General features: G+C 49.6%; 5 protein-coding genes across 5 annotated transcripts; 3 read left to right on the top strand and 2 right to left on the bottom strand.

The window, feature by feature from the left end:
* Positions 1-399: 399 nt before the first annotated feature.
* BKA67DRAFT_86626 (ras guanine nucleotide exchange factor domain-containing protein) lies at positions 400-3,469 on the top strand. The gene is made up of 5 exons (XM_046109501.1): positions 400-1,068; positions 1,140-1,343; positions 1,489-1,644; positions 1,695-3,253; positions 3,314-3,469. Exons 1-5 carry the CDS (start codon positions 762-764, stop codon positions 3,401-3,403), a joined length of 2,316 nt encoding a protein of 771 aa, XP_045952325.1. The 5' UTR covers positions 400-761; the 3' UTR covers positions 3,404-3,469.
* A 2,008-nt stretch (positions 3,470-5,477) lies between these two features.
* BKA67DRAFT_525969 (ATP synthase delta subunit-domain-containing protein) lies at positions 5,478-6,381 on the bottom strand (the record flags this gene model as incomplete). The annotated part of the gene is made up of 3 exons (XM_046098710.1): positions 5,478-5,684; positions 5,756-6,073; positions 6,223-6,381. 3 exons carry the CDS (start codon positions 6,379-6,381, stop codon positions 5,478-5,480), a joined length of 684 nt encoding a protein of 227 aa, XP_045952324.1.
* A 1,227-nt stretch (positions 6,382-7,608) lies between these two features.
* Positions 7,609-10,237, top strand: BKA67DRAFT_663691 (uncharacterized protein; the record flags this gene model as incomplete). The annotated part of the gene is made up of 4 exons (XM_046108228.1): positions 7,609-7,737; positions 7,789-7,908; positions 7,965-8,225; positions 8,285-10,237. The coding sequence occupies 4 exons, from the start codon at positions 7,609-7,611 to the stop codon at positions 10,235-10,237; spliced, it is 2,463 nt and encodes an 820-aa protein (XP_045952323.1).
* Positions 10,238-10,615: 378 nt separating this feature from the next.
* BKA67DRAFT_582414 (charged multivesicular body protein 6) lies at positions 10,616-11,650 on the bottom strand. Its single transcript, XM_046103997.1, has one exon. The coding sequence runs from the start codon at positions 11,349-11,351 to the stop codon at positions 10,740-10,742; it is 612 nt and encodes a 203-aa protein (XP_045952322.1). The 5' UTR covers positions 11,352-11,650; the 3' UTR covers positions 10,616-10,739.
* A 956-nt stretch (positions 11,651-12,606) lies between these two features.
* On the top strand, positions 12,607-14,972 carry BKA67DRAFT_663689 (P-loop containing nucleoside triphosphate hydrolase protein; the record flags this gene model as incomplete). Its single annotated transcript, XM_046108227.1, has 2 exons — positions 12,607-12,903; positions 12,990-14,972. 2 exons carry the CDS (start codon positions 12,607-12,609, stop codon positions 14,970-14,972), a joined length of 2,280 nt encoding a protein of 759 aa, XP_045952321.1.
* Positions 14,973-17,936: the final 2,964 nt, after the last annotated feature.

Raw genomic sequence — 17,936 nt, 5'->3', positions numbered from 1 at the left:
TAAGGTTAAACCTTGACGGCGCCCCCAAGAGCCCATCCGATCCAATCCAATCCAATTAAGATCCAGTTGCCACAACCTAGCGACAGAACCGTCTCCCAGGAGTCGCGTTGAGGGGGATCAGTCATAGCTCCAACCGGGAAGAGCGACGCCGCTCAAATAATACACCCAGAAGCTCTGGATTAGCTATTTGGAAACATCCTGCGGGTATGAACTGTCTTGATACAAGCTCAATATGGGTTCCAGCGATCGCAAAGCTCAGCATTCTCACAGGCACTCTTCAGGGGATCCCAAGCGCCGTCAATCCGAATCTGTGAAGCTCGAAGGCCGTCGTCGACACGCCGCGAGCGTCTCATCACCTCCCTCCACACCCTCGCTTGCCTTGCGATATTCTACCGCGACACAATCGACGTCATCTGCTCATCGCACGAGCGCGTCAATACGGGACGAGCCGGACTCGCCAGATTCATCCACCTCGCTCGATTCGATTGTTGACGACCCCTTCTTCCAACGACAATACGCTGCCGATAAGTCGGAGCATATTTACGAACGTCGAAAGCCTGCTCCGTTCAGCCCCCGCCATGGGACTCCGCCCCCTAAGACCCAGCCAGTGCCACCAAATCCATTACCAAGGAGAGTTTCGCTGATTGCGAATGAGACCGATGATCGGGTATGCTCAGCTGACTTCGTGACATTGGAGCTTGTATAGGTAGAACAAACAGCTGACTGACTTGGTGAACGCTCAGCCTGCTACTCGAGACACAATGGAGAGCATCAATATTGCAGTCATAGGAGCCAATGGGGTGGGCAAATCCCACTTCATACAGAGGGCGCTGTCTCTGTCGAGGCCTCCAGGCTCCCAGCCATCGGCAGCGCGTATCAACATTGACCATGTACCATACGCGGTATCTTTGTTCGAGCTCGACCTTGAATATTTCGATGTAGATCCAGAAAAGCAGATACAATGGCCGAGACAAGTGGGCGGTGCTATGATGCCTGCCATCCACGGTGTTTTGCTTCTTTACGACGTTATGAACAGGGATAGCATCATTGATTTGCCACAGACGCTGAGTGAGTGGTCAACCTGTGGTCGTCTGGCCATGAATATATCACAAGAGATTTGGAAGCTAAAGAGTCATCAGCTGCCCTGGTCAACTCGTCCCTCCCGACAGTCCTCGTTGCCACAAAATGCGACAACCCCGAGAGCGCCAGGCAAATCGACACCGAGGGCCTTGCCACTGCTTGCAAGTCCTGCATCGCAAATTTCAAAACATCCGCTAGCAAGCCCGAAAGCGCGCGCATGTCGCTGTCCACATTGCTCAAGGCATTGATCATTGGTCGCCAAGGTGAGTAGCTGCAAAAAAGGCGTTGTGTTGTTGGCTTGCGTTGCCTAGCTTCCATAAATGCAACTACCGTTGATCACATGGCCCCAATTGCGGGCCTATAAAAGCAATATCTGTTGAAAAATATTCATGTACTAATGCGTTACAGACGAATCCGGAGAAGCGACTGGCAGACGGCGGGCTGCTTCTGTAGCTCATCTAGACAAACCGTTCGATCTCTCAAAAGGCCGGCCACTCAGCCAGCAGAGCAAACACAGTCGTGCTAGCTCAGACATGTCACTTATAAAGGCATTTTCTCAAGCAGGCAAGAACCATGGGACCCCACTGGACTTCCACATATTAACTGTTCAGTAGTGCCGGGACTGGATACGTATGAGAACGCGGGTGACGAGACAACTGTCTCCAGTATGCTTCGTACCCCGGGCATTCGCCTTGATAAGGGTGCAACAGGGTTTCGAGATATCGACGAATCTGACGGCGAATCGCATCGGTACTCTGACGACATTCCCATACTTCAACGAAACGACGATTTAAACTTCGACCGTCCGGCCAAGAAAGCCGGGGTAACATTTGATGACCTTGTTGACCGCTTGATCGCACCTAGATTCTCCAGGGCGGACTCCAACTTCTCTGACGTATTTCTATGCTTGTACCGCAAATTCGCGGCACCTAGCGAATTGTTCTCTGCAATACTGCTACGGCTGGAGCGTGTGAAAGAGGACAAATCAACACATTATCTCACCAAGACCGCCACACAATTACGCATCATTGAGTCGGTGGCCAAATGGGTGCACTCCTATCCTGGCGATTTTGCAAGGCCAGCTACCAGAAAGAATCTTGAAGAATTCATTCGCCACCTATCAACAGAACCGATATTCGCAGCAGCGTCACAGCAAATGAGGCGCGTCTTAGATCTAAGCGTGTTTGAAGACGACGACTCGGGATGGGCCAAGGCCGATGATGCCGGCGGCAGCACGGTTTACGCGAGTTCGACAAGGGTAGGCTCTCTCAGTCATGACCTTGCTGAAAGTATGAGCTCTTTGAATGTGAGCGAGCCCGTTGATAGGAGGCCATCTGCGAGCTCGTCACTCGCCACGGACTCAACAGCCTCAACGAAGGTTCACCAGTTCCAATTTCACTCGTATGACGACTATGAGCAGGAGGCTGCAACAATGGTGCCAAGCTGTACCATGCCCCTGACGAAATTCCGTTACCATATTTTCATGGACACATCAGATGACGACATTGCCGACGAGCTCACAAGGATCGACTGGGTCATGTTTTCTTCTATACGTATCAGAGATCTGGTGCGACATGTGAGCCTAAGCGCTCAAGCAAAAGAGAACACCAACAGTATGAAGAACGTAAATCGCATGGTTAATCACTTCAATCATATCGCGAAATGGGTAGCAAACATGGTTCTCATGCGGGATAAGGCCAAGCACCGGGCCCAGATGCTCGAAAAGTTCATGAATATTGCGTTGAAGCTACGGGTGCTTAACAACTATAATGGCCTAGCAGCCATTCTGGCTGGGATTAACGGAACAGCTGTTCATCGCCTTACACAGACACGTAACCTCGTCCCTGCTGACGTTCAGAAGCGCTTTGCGAGACTGGTATTGCTGATGGGCACGCAAAAGAGTCATTTCGCATACCGCCTGGCTTGGGAGAATTCACCACTGCCACGCATTCCCTTTATGCCTCTACACCGTAGGGACCTTGTCTCTGCCGAGGAGGGAAGCATGACATTTGTTGGACAAGAAGGCAACCGTATCAACTGGAAAAAGTTTGAAGTGCTGGGCGAGATTATTTTACCCATTATCAAGAGCCAGGGAACTGCTTACCCTAACCTTACCAAACACGACACTGCAAGGGAACTTATCCTAGATTGCCTAATGCCAACTGATGAAGAGGTACGAAAACCACGTTAGTACATCCTCGTCAGAACCGCTTTACTGACCACTGGTTTTTAGGATATTTATCAGCGCAGCTGCCAGGTCGAGAATCCGGGTGGTGGCTCCTTTGACGGGAAGAAGAAATTCCCTTGGTTTGCGAAACAGTAATTAATGCACATAATCGGAAATTGTTACGAATTTAGCGTCATGTTCGTGCGAGTCAGATTGATGAAATTTGCACACAGTAGACGAGTTGGACATTGGGACATAACGATAGATTTTGCAACTGGATAGAAGATTTCAGTGCCACCTTTCAATACTTAGATACCCGTAGCACCTAATAGGCTGTGTACCTAGTTTATTTGCAACCAAGAGCATCATAAAAAATATTAACCTAGTTGATTGTGCCATGCTTCTGTTTGAAGCATGCACCAGGGCTGTCGGGACGAGCCAATTGAGACGCGAACATTATTACTTATATTGACTGTTCAATTGCTCAGGTAAGTTCAGAAAATCCGTTGCCGTGTTCTTCGATGTTCGTCCATATCCCTCTGCATCGACAACTTATCACTAGAGTAGCCCACGACTGTAGAAACTCGTTCGAAACATCTTATCAATGGATAAAGGCTCGGCTACGATCAGACTCTTAAACCTAGGTCCTCGACGACGTGCAGACGCAGGTGCAGTACGAGTAGCTACCGACCCAGGTACACTAGAAGAACCGCGCAAATAATCAGCCACGTCGCTGTTCTGCACTATGTTCATGCAAATATCTCTATCAAGTGCCCGCAGGAAAGGGGTATACGCACGCGAGACTGGGAGCAGTTGATATGACTGGCGCCGCAGCCCCGTGGATGCTGGTTGCAGCAATATGTGTTGCAGTCTGTTGTTGAGAAGAGGGCAGGTCAGAAACGCTTTGGCTCAACTTGTTATGACAAATATGCAAGCCTCCTTAGGATCTTTATTGATGCACTACTTACTGACACAGTCCACGCGTCTCCTGTCAGGGTCGCGATGATTAGCTCCATATGACACGAGAGAAACAGACAAGATAGTTTTACGCACCACCACAGAGAAGAACGGTTCTGGGTTCGGCGATGTCGCGGGTACAGCTGTGACCGCCCCAGTGAGCAGAGCTAGAGTGGCGACAGCAAAATGCATGGTGAGAATGTAAGTTTTCGGGGATCAGAGGAGTTGGTATGGGGATTGGAATTCCTACGGTATAAGTCACAGTTCAATCGACTTTCATGCTCCTATATAATTATACACCAACCGAAAGCGGCGTCTCAGCACTACCTGCGTGGCTCGTGGCTTGGTTCGAAATCTAGAACTGGCCCATGGGTTGCTCACTTGCATCCACGGAAAGGATACCCTGAAGGAATCGTCTTGGCGTGTAAGCCATCAGTCAACTTGAGTCCCCATTGGCCGTGACATGATATTCTGCAAAGTAAGCACGTCGACTACGACCAAGGCAATATCGTCTCGTCACCGAAGATCTCACGCGTTCGTTCTGTAAGGGATAAGCAATGGCGGTGATGAAATACTTCAATGATAGTGATAGTAATTACGGGCCGCCCCTTTCGTCCCCTGCTTTTCTCCATTTCGACGTATATGCCGACCTCAGAACTTCTCATACTCGGTCTCAGTGCAACAAACCAAAATTCACAGGATAAACCACCTCAGTGTGGTAATATACGGACCAGGGCTTGGGTAGCATCCCTCAAATCCTGTTTTCCATGTCAATTATTCCTTCTTGCGAGTCGTACCAATATGGTGCGAGGACCTAACTTATGTTGTCGTCATTCTAGAACTTCACGCAACACTTACTCTAACCATTCATTGATTCGGGGCTGTCGAAGAAAGAGCCTTCGGGTACGGCTTCCCCAAAATGATGCTCCAGCTGTCCTTGACATCAGTGGTCATGCGTCCCCTAGACGCCGGTTCAGCAATTAGTGTGACAGTATTGAACTTCCAAACGACTGCCGGTGCAGCTTATACTGCACAAGACATAGCTGACAGTGCGATCGTGAATGTTTTGCATCATACCGAACCATGCGCATTGCGGCAGGGCGAATATCACTATCGTCCGGTGAAGCGGCAATCGCAAGATTCGGAGACAAATGCTTCTTCTATTTTCAACCGCTATACACAGCCGGCTTTCTTCCAAGAAAACCGGAGATCCTTGCCGCTCTCATTCCCTTGATTACACATGATCGCCCCCCCTAAACAAAGAAAAGGTAATTTACAGGGTGTCGGAAAGGAGCTTGTTCATCTTGGCGATCTTGGAGGAAACGGAGAGGTCGATGGTACGGTCGCCAATCTCAACAACAAGTCCACCAACAATATCGGAGTTCACGGTGTTGGTGACCTTGAGCTTCTTGCCCTGGCCAACGTAGGCAGACTTGGAGACGGCGGACTCGAGGCGGTTCAGGGTCTTGTTGTCCAGTTGCTAGATAGAACATGTCAGCCATTCCCCGATCGCATAACCTCGTCCTGATTCGAGTATCCATGCACACGTACCGTAGCGCTGGTGACGATCATCTCAACCTCGCCGCGGGATGCGCTCATCAGCTCGCTGAACTTCACGGCGACGCCCTTGAGGATGCTCAGACGGTTGTACTCGGCCAGGGTGGAGAGGAAGTTCTTGACGGTCTCGTTGGAGCCGGAGGGACCGAGGGCCTTCTGCAGCTCCGCAACGATCTGGCTCTTGTCGGAGTGGGACAGCGTAGGAGTGCTCAGGATGGTCACGAGCTTGGGGTCCTTCTCGAGAAGGCTGCCGAGGGCGTTGATGGCCTTAGCGGTAGGGTCGAGCGAAGAGGACTTGACAGCGGCAGTGTACTAAATGGCTCATGTGTTAGTCCTACCAATGCGATTCCATGCTTCCCATGTTGTGCTCAGATCGGGTCTACTAGAGCCAATTGACCACTTGCGAGGCCAGTTGGAGAGATCGTCTGCAAACACACGGGCGGACCGAGAGATTGCCGTACCAGAGCAGTGGCATATGTGCCATCAAGACCGTAGACAGCGACCGGGGCCTTGACCTCCTGGGTTGCGGCAGCAGCAGCGTAGTTTCGCACGGCGGCGCGGGCAATGGTGCGCTGAGGAGCGGCAGCGCGTGCAGCGCGGAAAGCTGTTCGGGACAACATGGCGATGGAATGGGGTGGGTTGAAGGGGGATTGAGATGTCGTCTTCCTTTCAAAGCTCGCTTTTCCCCAAGGTCGCTGCAAGAATTGAGCACTTGGACCAGAGACCGGGTCCTTTCGGGAATTTCGCGGCCTGAATTAGACCTGTGGCTTGACAAGGCATGGACAAATCAACTGTGGCGCTCATGTCGTTAGTCTAGGTTAGCGTAATCCATGCTGGCAGGCTGGTGGCAGTCGAGTCGGAGAATGTGGCGCCCAGTTTTGCCCTCTTAAGCCCCCCCAGCTTTCAGGTTTGTTTGCTTGGGTGTTCCTGCCACCAGATTAGTCTAACCGCAAACTTGACGGGCACATGCACTTGCCCACTTTTCGCCGATTTCACCAGTTCAGGCTTCAAATGCTGAGCCCAAAAGTACCTACGGATCCGTACGCCCATCCCTCGCCCGACAGACATACAAACAAACAGACAGACGGACAGACAGACCGGGTGCTTTGCTCGTTTCCGTCAGCCTGATCCTATTTCCATCTCTCCATCTCTCATCCAGTTGTATATTTGCGCGACTAGAGATACACACGTACTCGGGATACTCGCGCTTTTCTCAGCACAGCTTCAGACTGACTTCATTTGCCATCTGCCGAGACCCTCTTGGAGGCATTCTCCTACTGCTACGACAGTCCCAGTATCTTGACAAATCCGCTATCTGCTGTTCCTCTTTACTGAAAGAACTCGCTGCATCCTACTTGGACCAGACAACGCAAGAGACCAACCCACAAGCTCCTCTTGGTGCTGCTGGCGGCCTCCGACACCACTGCGTGTAGCTACGTCCTCTCAAGTCTGGGATTGCTTTGACGGCAGAGTTTTTGATCGCGTGAATTCTGTGATTCCTTTTTCTTTTTTCTTTCTTTTCTTCCCAAGGACATATTTCTGCGAAACAAAATTCCCATCGTCTCGCGCCCTCCGGAGTCAGTACATATCGGTAGGACTATCACCACGGATACTGTAGACACGTGTATCGACCGCATTCCACCCCGTCCAGGCAAGGAGTGATATATACGCCGTCTTACTAGACAACGGATCTTTCTATTTCTGTTATTCTCATCGTTCAGTCAAGCATGAAATATCTGCTGCTATGGTAAGAGTAGCAAGAATTTACCATGGGTCGAGAATCTAGGAAAACGACGCGCCCCGCTGTAGGGGCGCATGCCAAAACCCGTCATTCAAAATTGGATAGAATGGCTATGGCAGATCCTGCTGTCTACTCGACGTTAAACGCGCTCAAGCAAGCACCAACCATAAAGCACAAGACCCACTACGAAATATTCGAGAACACCGACAAGAAAGCCAAGAGGCTAGAGACCCAGGTATATAAGGATCTGTAAACTAAGCAAAGGTATGGTACTCACGAGCCGCAGATTACAACCGATCGAGTTCCTCCGCCAGGCTATGAATTTGTGGCCGCAGGCAATCCGGAACTCACAACGCTTTGCAAGGATATTTCGCGGGAGCAGGATGCTATGATATTCATTGTTTCTGTACGTTCATTACTACGACTTCTCCCACAAGACGGGACTCATGGCTTTAATTTTAGGATTCCAGGGACGACACTGTGTCTGCCCAAACGCATCGCTCTGGATGGCACTTCCGTGAGCGCATTGTGGATCTGGCTCGCGAGAAGCTCATTGCGAGTGGTCACCTCAAGCCCCAGAAAATCGCGGTGAAAGGACGCCCAGAGGCTTTACCCAAAAGCCGTGACCAAATCTTGGAGGAAGCCGAGGCAGTGCTACGGGATCTCTTTCCACGGATTCCCAACATCAGTCGTAGGGAGATCCTAAGTCATTCTTTCGACAAGGTTCGTTCCCTGCTTTGCATACGCTGGTTCGCAGCATGCTGATTGCTCGTTTGCATCAGGACAACAAGCTTTTCAACGGCAGAGAAAAGGTTGGAATGGCCGAGGATTTACCTCTTGCTCGACGTGTTCAGCTCGCAGCGCTCTCACATATTAGGCACACAATGACAAGGTACGATGATCTCTTGAAAGAGGGTCAAAAATGGGAGAATGCTCGAAGAGCTGTAGAAAAGCCTTGTTTGGATATCATAGTCAAATGGCGAGGAGATGAAGAGACTGGTCGCGACCAGCTAGATGAGATTCTTCGGGAAGTCATTGAAATATCCGATGATGAGGACTCCGAGACAGGGGAATCTAGCGAGGAAGAATTGCTGCCAGGTCTTTCAACTGTCAGAATCAGGGACGGCGTCCTTGCAGCCCATAGTGGTGCCCGGGCTGCCATACCAGGATTAATGGCCTCCACAGGTGTTGCAACCGTTCAAGCTCCCAGGCGTGAGCCTTCGATCATTTCTCTGACCACGTCACCGCCCATGCAGCCTAGGAAGCTTACTAGGAAGGAGCGAAAGGCTGCGAAGCAATCGCAACAGCGCTTCAAGCGTTATGCCCAAGTGGCGGAAACGTTCAGACAGGACCCCCCTACCCGTGGTTCAGGGTCACCCAGGGATGTGCATATGAGCAGTCATCCTTTCACAGACCTTTCCAGACCTAGGGCCGGACATATGGACCCTCCCCAACCCGCAAGATATGTTGCGGTGTCCGGTCCACCCTCATATGCAGCAGGACAATCTTATTATCATGTTCCACAGGAAGCACCAAGACTACGTGGTCAGTCGCCGGTCTTCGTTCGGGTAGCTGAGGCTGTTGGACCCAAAGTTGGGTCTGGGGCCGATCGTCCAAGTTACGGTCCAACACCCATCTCACCTGTTCGCAACGAGTTTCAGGATATGTTGGTCCGCTCCATTGAGCCGTGCTCGCCCGGTGTGCAACGCAACCGTGAGCGTTTGTCTTCATATCTACTTCCTTCGGAGAGTAACAGGGTCTTGGAGGCACCCCGCATTGTAAGCCAGACAATGGTTGAACAGCCACCGGGTCGCGCTCGCCCTATCTCTCCTGGATATGCAACAACTGCTGATGGTGCTCCTTTGAAGCGTCACCGCGTGCTTACTCACCCTAGCAGGCAGCCAGACCTGTTTTCGGGCGCTGGGTTCATACAGGTACACAGAGATACCGATCGTAGGCCAATTGGTCGAGATCATGCACCCGGCCATTATGCAGTTCCGGTCACTAGCGAGTACCATGCCAGACCTCGATCGCCAGCCGTATACGTTCAAGATGCAACACGTGCAGGCCCTAGCAACGTCATATACAGGCCAAGATCGGATCCTATTTTTGTGGGGGAGCGGACACATCATCATCATCGCGATGAAGGCCCTCTTAGATCGAGAGACCATCCGATTATTCTAGACAGCCCCCGCGTCACACCCAGGAACGGGGATGCAACTCAGCACTGGGGTTTCACAGGTTATGCTCAGCCGCCTAGGGAACGAGCTGAAGTGGCACGTGGAGTTCCTGTACCTGTGGTGCAGCGCGCTCAGGAGCGGCCGCAAGTGATATATCTCGATGAGCTGGACCCTAGAATGCCTCGACCTCGCGATCATTTGCCTGAAGCTCGACATCCTCATATTATTTCGGCTGAATCTCGCTTACCTCAGAATGCTACGCGTTTCAATACCGAACGGATCTTCCGTGATAACCAGGAACAAATTAGGCAGCAACCCATGGCGTACGCAGATGCAGGGCAACATTTTACCATGCGATCTGGAGATGGACTTTCGCATACAATTTCGAATGGAGATCCTGGGTCCAGAGTCACGCTATCCGGCAACTATCCTGCGCAGATTCACTACGAGCACTCACACCATGGCGTCACTCGGGATGCCGGGTTTGATCGTAATTCGGGTCAGCCGCTGTACCCAATACTCAGGACCCAGGTCCACGAGACTGGCTATCATTGACCCCGCCGAGATATGACCAGGGCAACCACCATTAAGGTATCTGGCATTGCTACCATCAGTGAAGGGCCTCTGGATCGTCAGTCGATCAAGGTGGTGATTACTAGGACGGGAGCAGCCGTTAATTTTGCTCCACGACGACATCGTAGTGTCAGCATGGGTGTTCCGGTGGATACTTGAATCAAGTAGGCATGGTGTGTATAGGTGATGTGAACATGCATCGGACAACGGTCTGGCATTGATACCCATTTCGCATAAGAGCATTGCATTCATTATATAGAGTTCGAGAGAAGCATTTGTTTGGAGTTTGGAGGTTGCACGATGCCTTTGAACAAGATCTGGTCGATAGTATTAGGTCGAAGGAACATGCAAGGTTTATAGGAACCTGTATATATATGCATCGCATAAAGCCTCTAAAATCCCAAAATCATACTATTGCGGTAAAAAGAAAAAGAACAAATGCTAGGTCCCCCAACGCCATACTATGCGACGATATCTTTGAAAACTATGCAAGCAATGCTTCTCCCCGTCCCGCCTGCGGTTCCTCCTTCTTTGCAGCTTCTGGCTCAGTTTGTGGTATCTCTGGCAACTTGTTGCTCGGTGCATCTGGTAATTTGGCGGGACCATTGACCTCTGCTTCCAAAGCCGCCAGCTCGTCTTCCACTTCGTCCTCGTCCTGGTTCGTTATCTGGCCGCCCAGCATCTCGCTGATCTCCTTCTGGTACGCAATAGCCTCGGCGTTCTCCCCCATGAGCAGCTCGACCTTCTCGATCCCGCCCATCTCGGCGTGGATCTCCTGCAGCACCTTGGTACCCTGCTGCAGGCCAAACACGATGTCCTTCTGTATCTGGGCGAACTCGACGCTCCGCACAAGCTGCTCAAGCTGCTCGAGCTGCGCGTCCGTCTTCTTCAGGAGCTGGTCCTGGTACTTCTTCCTCCGCAGTGCCAGCAGCGCCCGCTCCTTGTTGTTGGCCGCCAGCATCTGCTTCGCGATCTCGGTCTCGCGCGCCACCAGGGGCAGGATCCGCCGCTGGTACTGGTGCAGCTTGTCGCGCTGGAGCTTCAGGTCGAGGATCGCGCGGTCCTGCGCCGTTATGCGGCTGTTGTTGTTCCCCATCTCCGGGAGGGGTTTCCTTCCTTTCCTTCGCTATTTAGCCTCCCTTCTGTTGTGGGGTGGCGAAAACGTGTATCAGGGGTTGGAAGAAAGGGTGGTAGAAGAGATGATTGCCGGTTTGGGAACCAGGCACACGAGCAAGCAGCGACAACGTCGTCATCAGTGTATGTGAGCTGCGTGGCTGCGACAACAGGGATGGCTTATCGATAGTGGGGTACTGCGGCCGCGGAGCTGATAAGTAGTCAGTCAGTCAGTTGGCGATGGTATTTGCGTGTGGGTTGAATTTAGTGCTTGTGAGTTAAATCTTACTCTTATTCTCATACCATGTTATCTCAGGTTTCTCAACACAAATACGTCTGGGAAATTAAGGTTGGAAGTTACGTGAATGGTTTACATATATATTTAATTCTGTTCATGTACCTGGCTGCCCCTGTTTCGAAAGGCGCTGCGGACTCTACAGCATGCGACAAAGAACCATTCTCCGAGCGCTACCCTTAAGTTCATCATATGCGGTGCAGTGCTGCGCATTCTCTTGATAGACGATTGTGGCCAGAGAACCGAGAGCATGTATTTGTCAAGATGTGCGAAGCCATTTACAAAGTAAATATATGGTAGTTGGGTGCTCTCGAAGTAGGTCATAATATATACAAGTCCACGCTGAGGCTGGGCATTGCACAATAAGTTCATGACCGGCTCGACCTCATCCTTCAAGTCGCAGCCATAATAGAGTAGAAGACTCGACTCATCAACAAGTATATAATATAAACAAATATATATAAAAATTTCAAGCATGCTTTTGTACGTTCATTGTTCAATTACATGAGCAGCAGGACCTGTTGGCACATGCCTAAAGTCGATTTTTACAAGACAGGTGCGGGATCTAACCTTAGTGCTAGCGCCTGAAATTGGTCCTTTTTAGTCTAGTCTAGTGCCTGTAGTAGCCAGCAGCAAGAAAGACTCTCTAAATTATCCAGTGGTTTCAACGTTGATGTCACAAACGTCTATGGCAAAAGCTAGTAGTTTCAAACTTGTAGTTCTTGAATTATCTAAATCGAATGAGTAATTCAAGATCAAGAGTATCGTGGGCAGCGTGATGCAGTTTGAAAGACCTACACTCCCATTCGTTCTTGTTCAGTATCCGGGGCGCCCACCATGCAGAAGTCGGACCCACTCTATTTTTGAGAAAGTTCAAAAATTCGACAGTGAAGTAACTCGTCAACCAAATATTCCAGACACGTCTCTTGCTCACCATTTCAAGATGCGGCTCACTCAGCGCATAGATCGCGACATATACCAGATAGTTCTCAAGCTTGAGAACGATCAGGCTGAGAAGACGGCAAGAACTGGAGAGCCCCCCAAGTTCACCATCGCTGGGGTCTATGACATTATCAAGAAATCCAATTCGAGTTTGGCAAGGGAGAAGAAGAAGCCACTGGAGGACTCCATCTACCGTGTTCTCCATTTCAGGAAAGAAGAGCGCAAGAAGGACCAGGCAGATGACGAAGATGAGGCTATGGACGACTTCGCAGAGGATTCTGCATCCGCACAACCCAAGGTCAGCCACTATTGCACCGTATCATTATAGCAGCTAGCTAGTGAGTTGTTGTTGTTGTTGGATTTTATGCTTATTTTGCATTATAGGAGCGTGATTACTTTCTTATGAACAAGCAACTCACTAAGGGTTGGAACGTGGCAAGGAGAGCGAGATCACCAGAAGTCATGGCGACAAGCGGCGCTACTACTCCAGCTGCCGAGGCTGTGGAGTCTGCTGTCGTAACGGCGGACAGGCAATCTAACGGCGAGCCTAAAGCCAAGAAGCTGAAGACGCGACAGGTGAAGGAGAAGGAACCTGTAGATCGCACGCCGCCCGCGGGTGTCTCGCTGGAAGATCTCGGTGGCATGGAAGATGCTATCGAGCTTCTTTACAATGAAGTTACCTGGCCAATGTGTTATACCGGGATGTATACATCTGCCAATGTTAAGCCAACCCGTGGCGTTCTCTTGCATGGTCCGCCAGGTTGTGGCAAAACAATGCTCGCTAATGCTTATGCGGCGGACCTTGGTGTTGCATTTATCCCGGTTTCTGCACCTGCCTTGGTAGCTGGAATGTCTGGAGAGTCTGAAAAGAAGATCCGGGAGCTCTATGAAGAGGCAAAGTCACTTGCGCCGTGCCTTGTCTTTATCGATGAGCTCGACGCTATCATGGGCAAGCGTGAAAACGCCCAGAGAGAAATGGAAAAGCGCATAGTGGCACAAATGCTGACTTGCATGGACGATCTTAGTCTGGACAAAACTGGTGGCAAGCCTGTGATTACCCTTGCTGCAACGAACCGGCCGGACAGCATTGATCCCGCCCTCCGAAGAGCTGGACGTTTCAACCGGGAAATCAACATAGGCGTGCCAAGTGAGGAAGCACGTTTGTCTATTTTACAAGCACTGACACGGAAGACGAAGCTTTCTACCGAGGTTGATCTCAAGATTGTCGCTAAGTTGACCCCTGGTTTTGTTGGAGCCGATCTAGAGGACGTGGTGGGCGTTGCCTCTGCCGACATGATGAAACGCACGAGAGAAGTAGTCGAAGTACGAGCTGTCGAAGAGCTGGGCGCTAGCGCTGATGATACTCGTGATTACGATGGCTTGAGCCCCCGACTTGCAGATATCCTCCGGAAACAAGCAGCCGCGAAGCTCGCAATGAACACACAATTACCCGAGGTTGACTTGATGCTTCTACAAGAGGACTTTATAAAAGCGGTTTCGAAGGTACAGCCTTCCTCGAAAAGAGAAGGTTTCACGACGATACCAGATACAACATGGGCTCAGGTCGGTGCTTTACATAAGGTACGAAAGGAGCTCTCGCTGGCCATTACTCGGCCTATCGATACGCCAGAGCTCTTCGCGCAGTTTGGATTCCAGTCGCCTTCTGGCGTACTATTATGGGGCCCGCCTGGTTGTGGTAAAACACTCCTGGCAAAGGCAGTCGCCAACGAAGCAAAGGCAAACTTCATTTCCGTCAAGGGTCCAGAGCTCCTCAACAAGTATGTGGGAGAATCAGAACGCTCGGTCCGTCAAGTGTTCACTCGAGCTCGGTCTTCGGCGCCTTGCATCCTGTTTTTCGATGAGCTGGATGCCCTGGTACCCCGTCGTGGTGACGCTATCGCAGAGTCTAGTGCCAGGGTAGTGAACATGCTGCTTACTGAACTGGATGGCATGGATAACAGGACTGGTGTTTATATCATTGGAGCTACCAACCGCCCAGACATGATCGACCCTGCTATTCTTCGGCCTGGACGCCTGGGCACCTCCGTCTTCGTGGATCTTCCAGATGATGAAGGGCGGATCGATATCCTAAAGACGCGTGTCCGAAACGCTCTTCCCCTGACGTCTGAAGAACAGTTAACGGCCTTGGAACCTATTGCGCGTCGCTGTCACGGTTTTAGCGGTGCTGATCTGGAAAACCTACTAATCGCTGCCGCTAAGGCGGGTGTTGAACGGTTTGACCACGAAGGAGGAGAAGCCAAACTTACACTGGCAGACTGGGCGGCTGCAACAGAAACTGTCAAGCCATCAGTGTCGGAACAAGCGTATAAGAAGTTTGTTAGGTTGAGAGACAGTGGATGGAGCTAGATATTTAATTAGAGAACACATGATTTGTTATTGGTCTACGCCGTCCTACAGTAATTGCATATTCGCTCGTTTACAATTAAACGTGGCAGTTTGTCCTTTAAGTTATCACTTTGCGGCTCACTATAAAAATGGAGCGTGATTACAAGAGGATAACATAAAATTTCTTTTCTTATTTGTATAAATTCAAGCTCTAGTAAGATAAAGATATTGCAAGGTTCGGAAATGCTCCAAGGGGGAAGGGAAAAAAGAAAAAGAAAAAGAAAAAGCAAAGGCCGAGAAACTCCATATAGAGCAGAGCAGCAGGGAAAATGGGATAAAAACTATTCTTACGAAATTTACGCATTTGTCCTGTTTTCATTCACATCTAATGTGACTCGTGTACAAAAAGCAGCGGCGACCATCTCCCGAGGTCGTTGTTGGCATAGTTTGGACGAGGGCTGACCACACTAGGCAAACCACCTTGTTTTTGCTGGAGCGACGACGAAATGATGGCCGAAAGTGAATACGAGGTCTTTGTTTGTAGCTTCATTGCACTCTTCATAGCATCCATAATCGATATCACTGTGATGAGAAAAAACGTTACAGACGTCGCAGAAGACATCGCTTCTGATGCACCTTGGAATAGATGAGAAATTCGAGCCTGGTATTCTTGGGATAGTCTTCCAGGGGAATTATTGTTAGAATTAGTGAGATAAGAGGCAATGGGCATTTCACCCCATCAGCAATGTAGACCAGTGTGATGCTACAGAATCTGTTGCATATAATAAATCAAGTAAAATGATTGTTGAAACAATGAAACCGCAAATGTAAATGCATAATACGTGCCGGCTACCATTGAGGCCTTTACTTTTGGTGGCTTCCTGGCGTCGTGCTGCTCTCATTATGATCGTCTGTTTTCTTCGAGCAGAACCCTCTTTCGTTCCATATATCGCCACTTGTTCTTGTCTTCTTCAGTGGTTGTCTAACTGTTGCAACTTCTCGTCAGAATGTCAAATACCAAATAAGTTCAGGATATCTAGCTTCCAGTTTTGCGAGCAAGTCGGGTATGGGGGGGCCAACTTAGCGGCCACTCGAGCGCTTTCGTCTTGGGAAACATCATTGTAGAAGGTTACTTTTTCCAATCTAGCCATCGTTATGGCACTACGGGGAGGAGGGACGTTAGTCGTCGTTGTGTTGCAGCGTTTCACCTACTCTCAAAGCAGACTACACCCGTGCACAGATGCCATGACAAGGTGTCACATCATCTCGCAACTTCACCGACTTGATTATGATATTGTCTTCAGTGCTGCGCATAGCAAAATATGACCAGCAACTGAAGACTAATTCGTAAAACGAGGTGAAGAGTGGTGTAATTTTACCCTTGAAATACAGTGCTTCACTGGATTGGTTTCTTCACTTTGAACCACCATAATCCGATCGACAACCAGTATCATCCTTGTGTCTTAGGCATCTTGACATTTATTTTCTCTCTCGTAAGGTTATCCTCGTTGTCCACGGGTTAATATACAGACGAACCGGTGTAGTTTGGACAAGCCGCACTACAAAGGGCAAGGCATCCCTCAAAGTGATGGTAGTGTGATAGTACGGCTTCTAGGCTAGATGCTACGGACGATGTATAAGGTGTGCATTGAACATTTAAATATGAGTGATAGTTGGTACAGGTCTCCTTGAAAGTTAAATGCACTAGCGAATAAGTCGTGACCGGTGATAGTATTTGGCAGTGTTCATCGGAGAGCCATGTTTGGCTGCTGAGCATTTAGTTAGAGAGAAGACGATGATGCGAATTCGATCCGGGGACTTACTCATGCTTGTGTATATGCAGTTATACAGAGCAAGTACACCGTTTTTGAGTCGTTTTTGCAGGACAGCTATCTAGAGCCTAAGGCTGGTTTGTCCTTTATCCAAGGTCTGACGGTCGTTACAGCAATCAATCTTCGTTTAATGCCACCTGGGTGATCGTCTGCCTACACAGTCTAGGATCATTGTTGGCGGCTTGAGCGCCTTTGAGGTTGCAATTACTGTTATTAGATTATGCCGGTGTATAGTGAGATTGGAGTAATTGTGAAGGTAGACTGAGCAATACTGGCGTCGAGGTGGTAATATAAGTCAGATGAGCACACAGTTCCAACAATATGGTCGACTGAATGTTGAAAGGATTATAGTGTTGGAAAGTCCGTAGTGTTTAGGATATAAGCAAGAGAGGGTTTGAAATAGTGCTCAACTTGAAGTGAACTGTATCCCAGGTTGAAAATAGCAAAGAGAATGTGGTGAGCATGATTTGAAGTAGAGATCATGTAAAATTGTATTCGGGGTTGAGTTACTGTTTAAAGCTTTGGTGTAGCAGGCAGTAAGGATACATGGTGACTGAAGGCTTGCGACCTTGTGTTGATTGAAGTCAAACTTCTTATAGGCCAATAGACCCGGTTTGTTGGCTCTGTGGGATTTTGATCTCTATCCCATTGAGAGTTGGCGAACTGCCACTTTATTCCTCTATCATTCAATGCCAGATGGCAAAAGGTGCCTACGCCTTTCATGTCGTATTCAGTTCATACATCCAGAAAAAGAAATTTTCATTTTCATTTGCTCTTATTGTCTCCCTCGCTTTCTTAGTTTGTCAATATTGATGGACACAGATGATTGTTCTCTAACACATGTCTTCACATCATCTCCATTTGTTTATCCTGATAACACAACACAGAATGACTCCGTCAACTCGTATGCCCCCACGGTTCAGGTCTATGGTTTATCCAATTCGCGCAAACACATTAGATTATCTGGGATCTATTTGAATGTAACAAGAAATCAATATCGTGACCAGTGCTTCACCGTCAAGGTGTGATCAAGATAAAGCCAACTGTGAGGCTCGGCGCCGAGACACCCAGCTCCGAGCATCAAATACAAATGGTCAGAATCTTTCCTTCGCCTGAAAATCATTGCTTGCACGTTCCAATATTGGCATGAGGA

This window comes from Truncatella angustata (assembly GCF_020726525.1).
Source record: "Truncatella angustata strain MPI-SDFR-AT-0073 chromosome Unknown BKA67scaffold_10, whole genome shotgun sequence".
NCBI lineage: Eukaryota > Fungi > Ascomycota > Sordariomycetes > Amphisphaeriales > Sporocadaceae > Truncatella > Truncatella angustata.
This window is presented reverse-complemented; position numbering and strand designations above follow the sequence as displayed.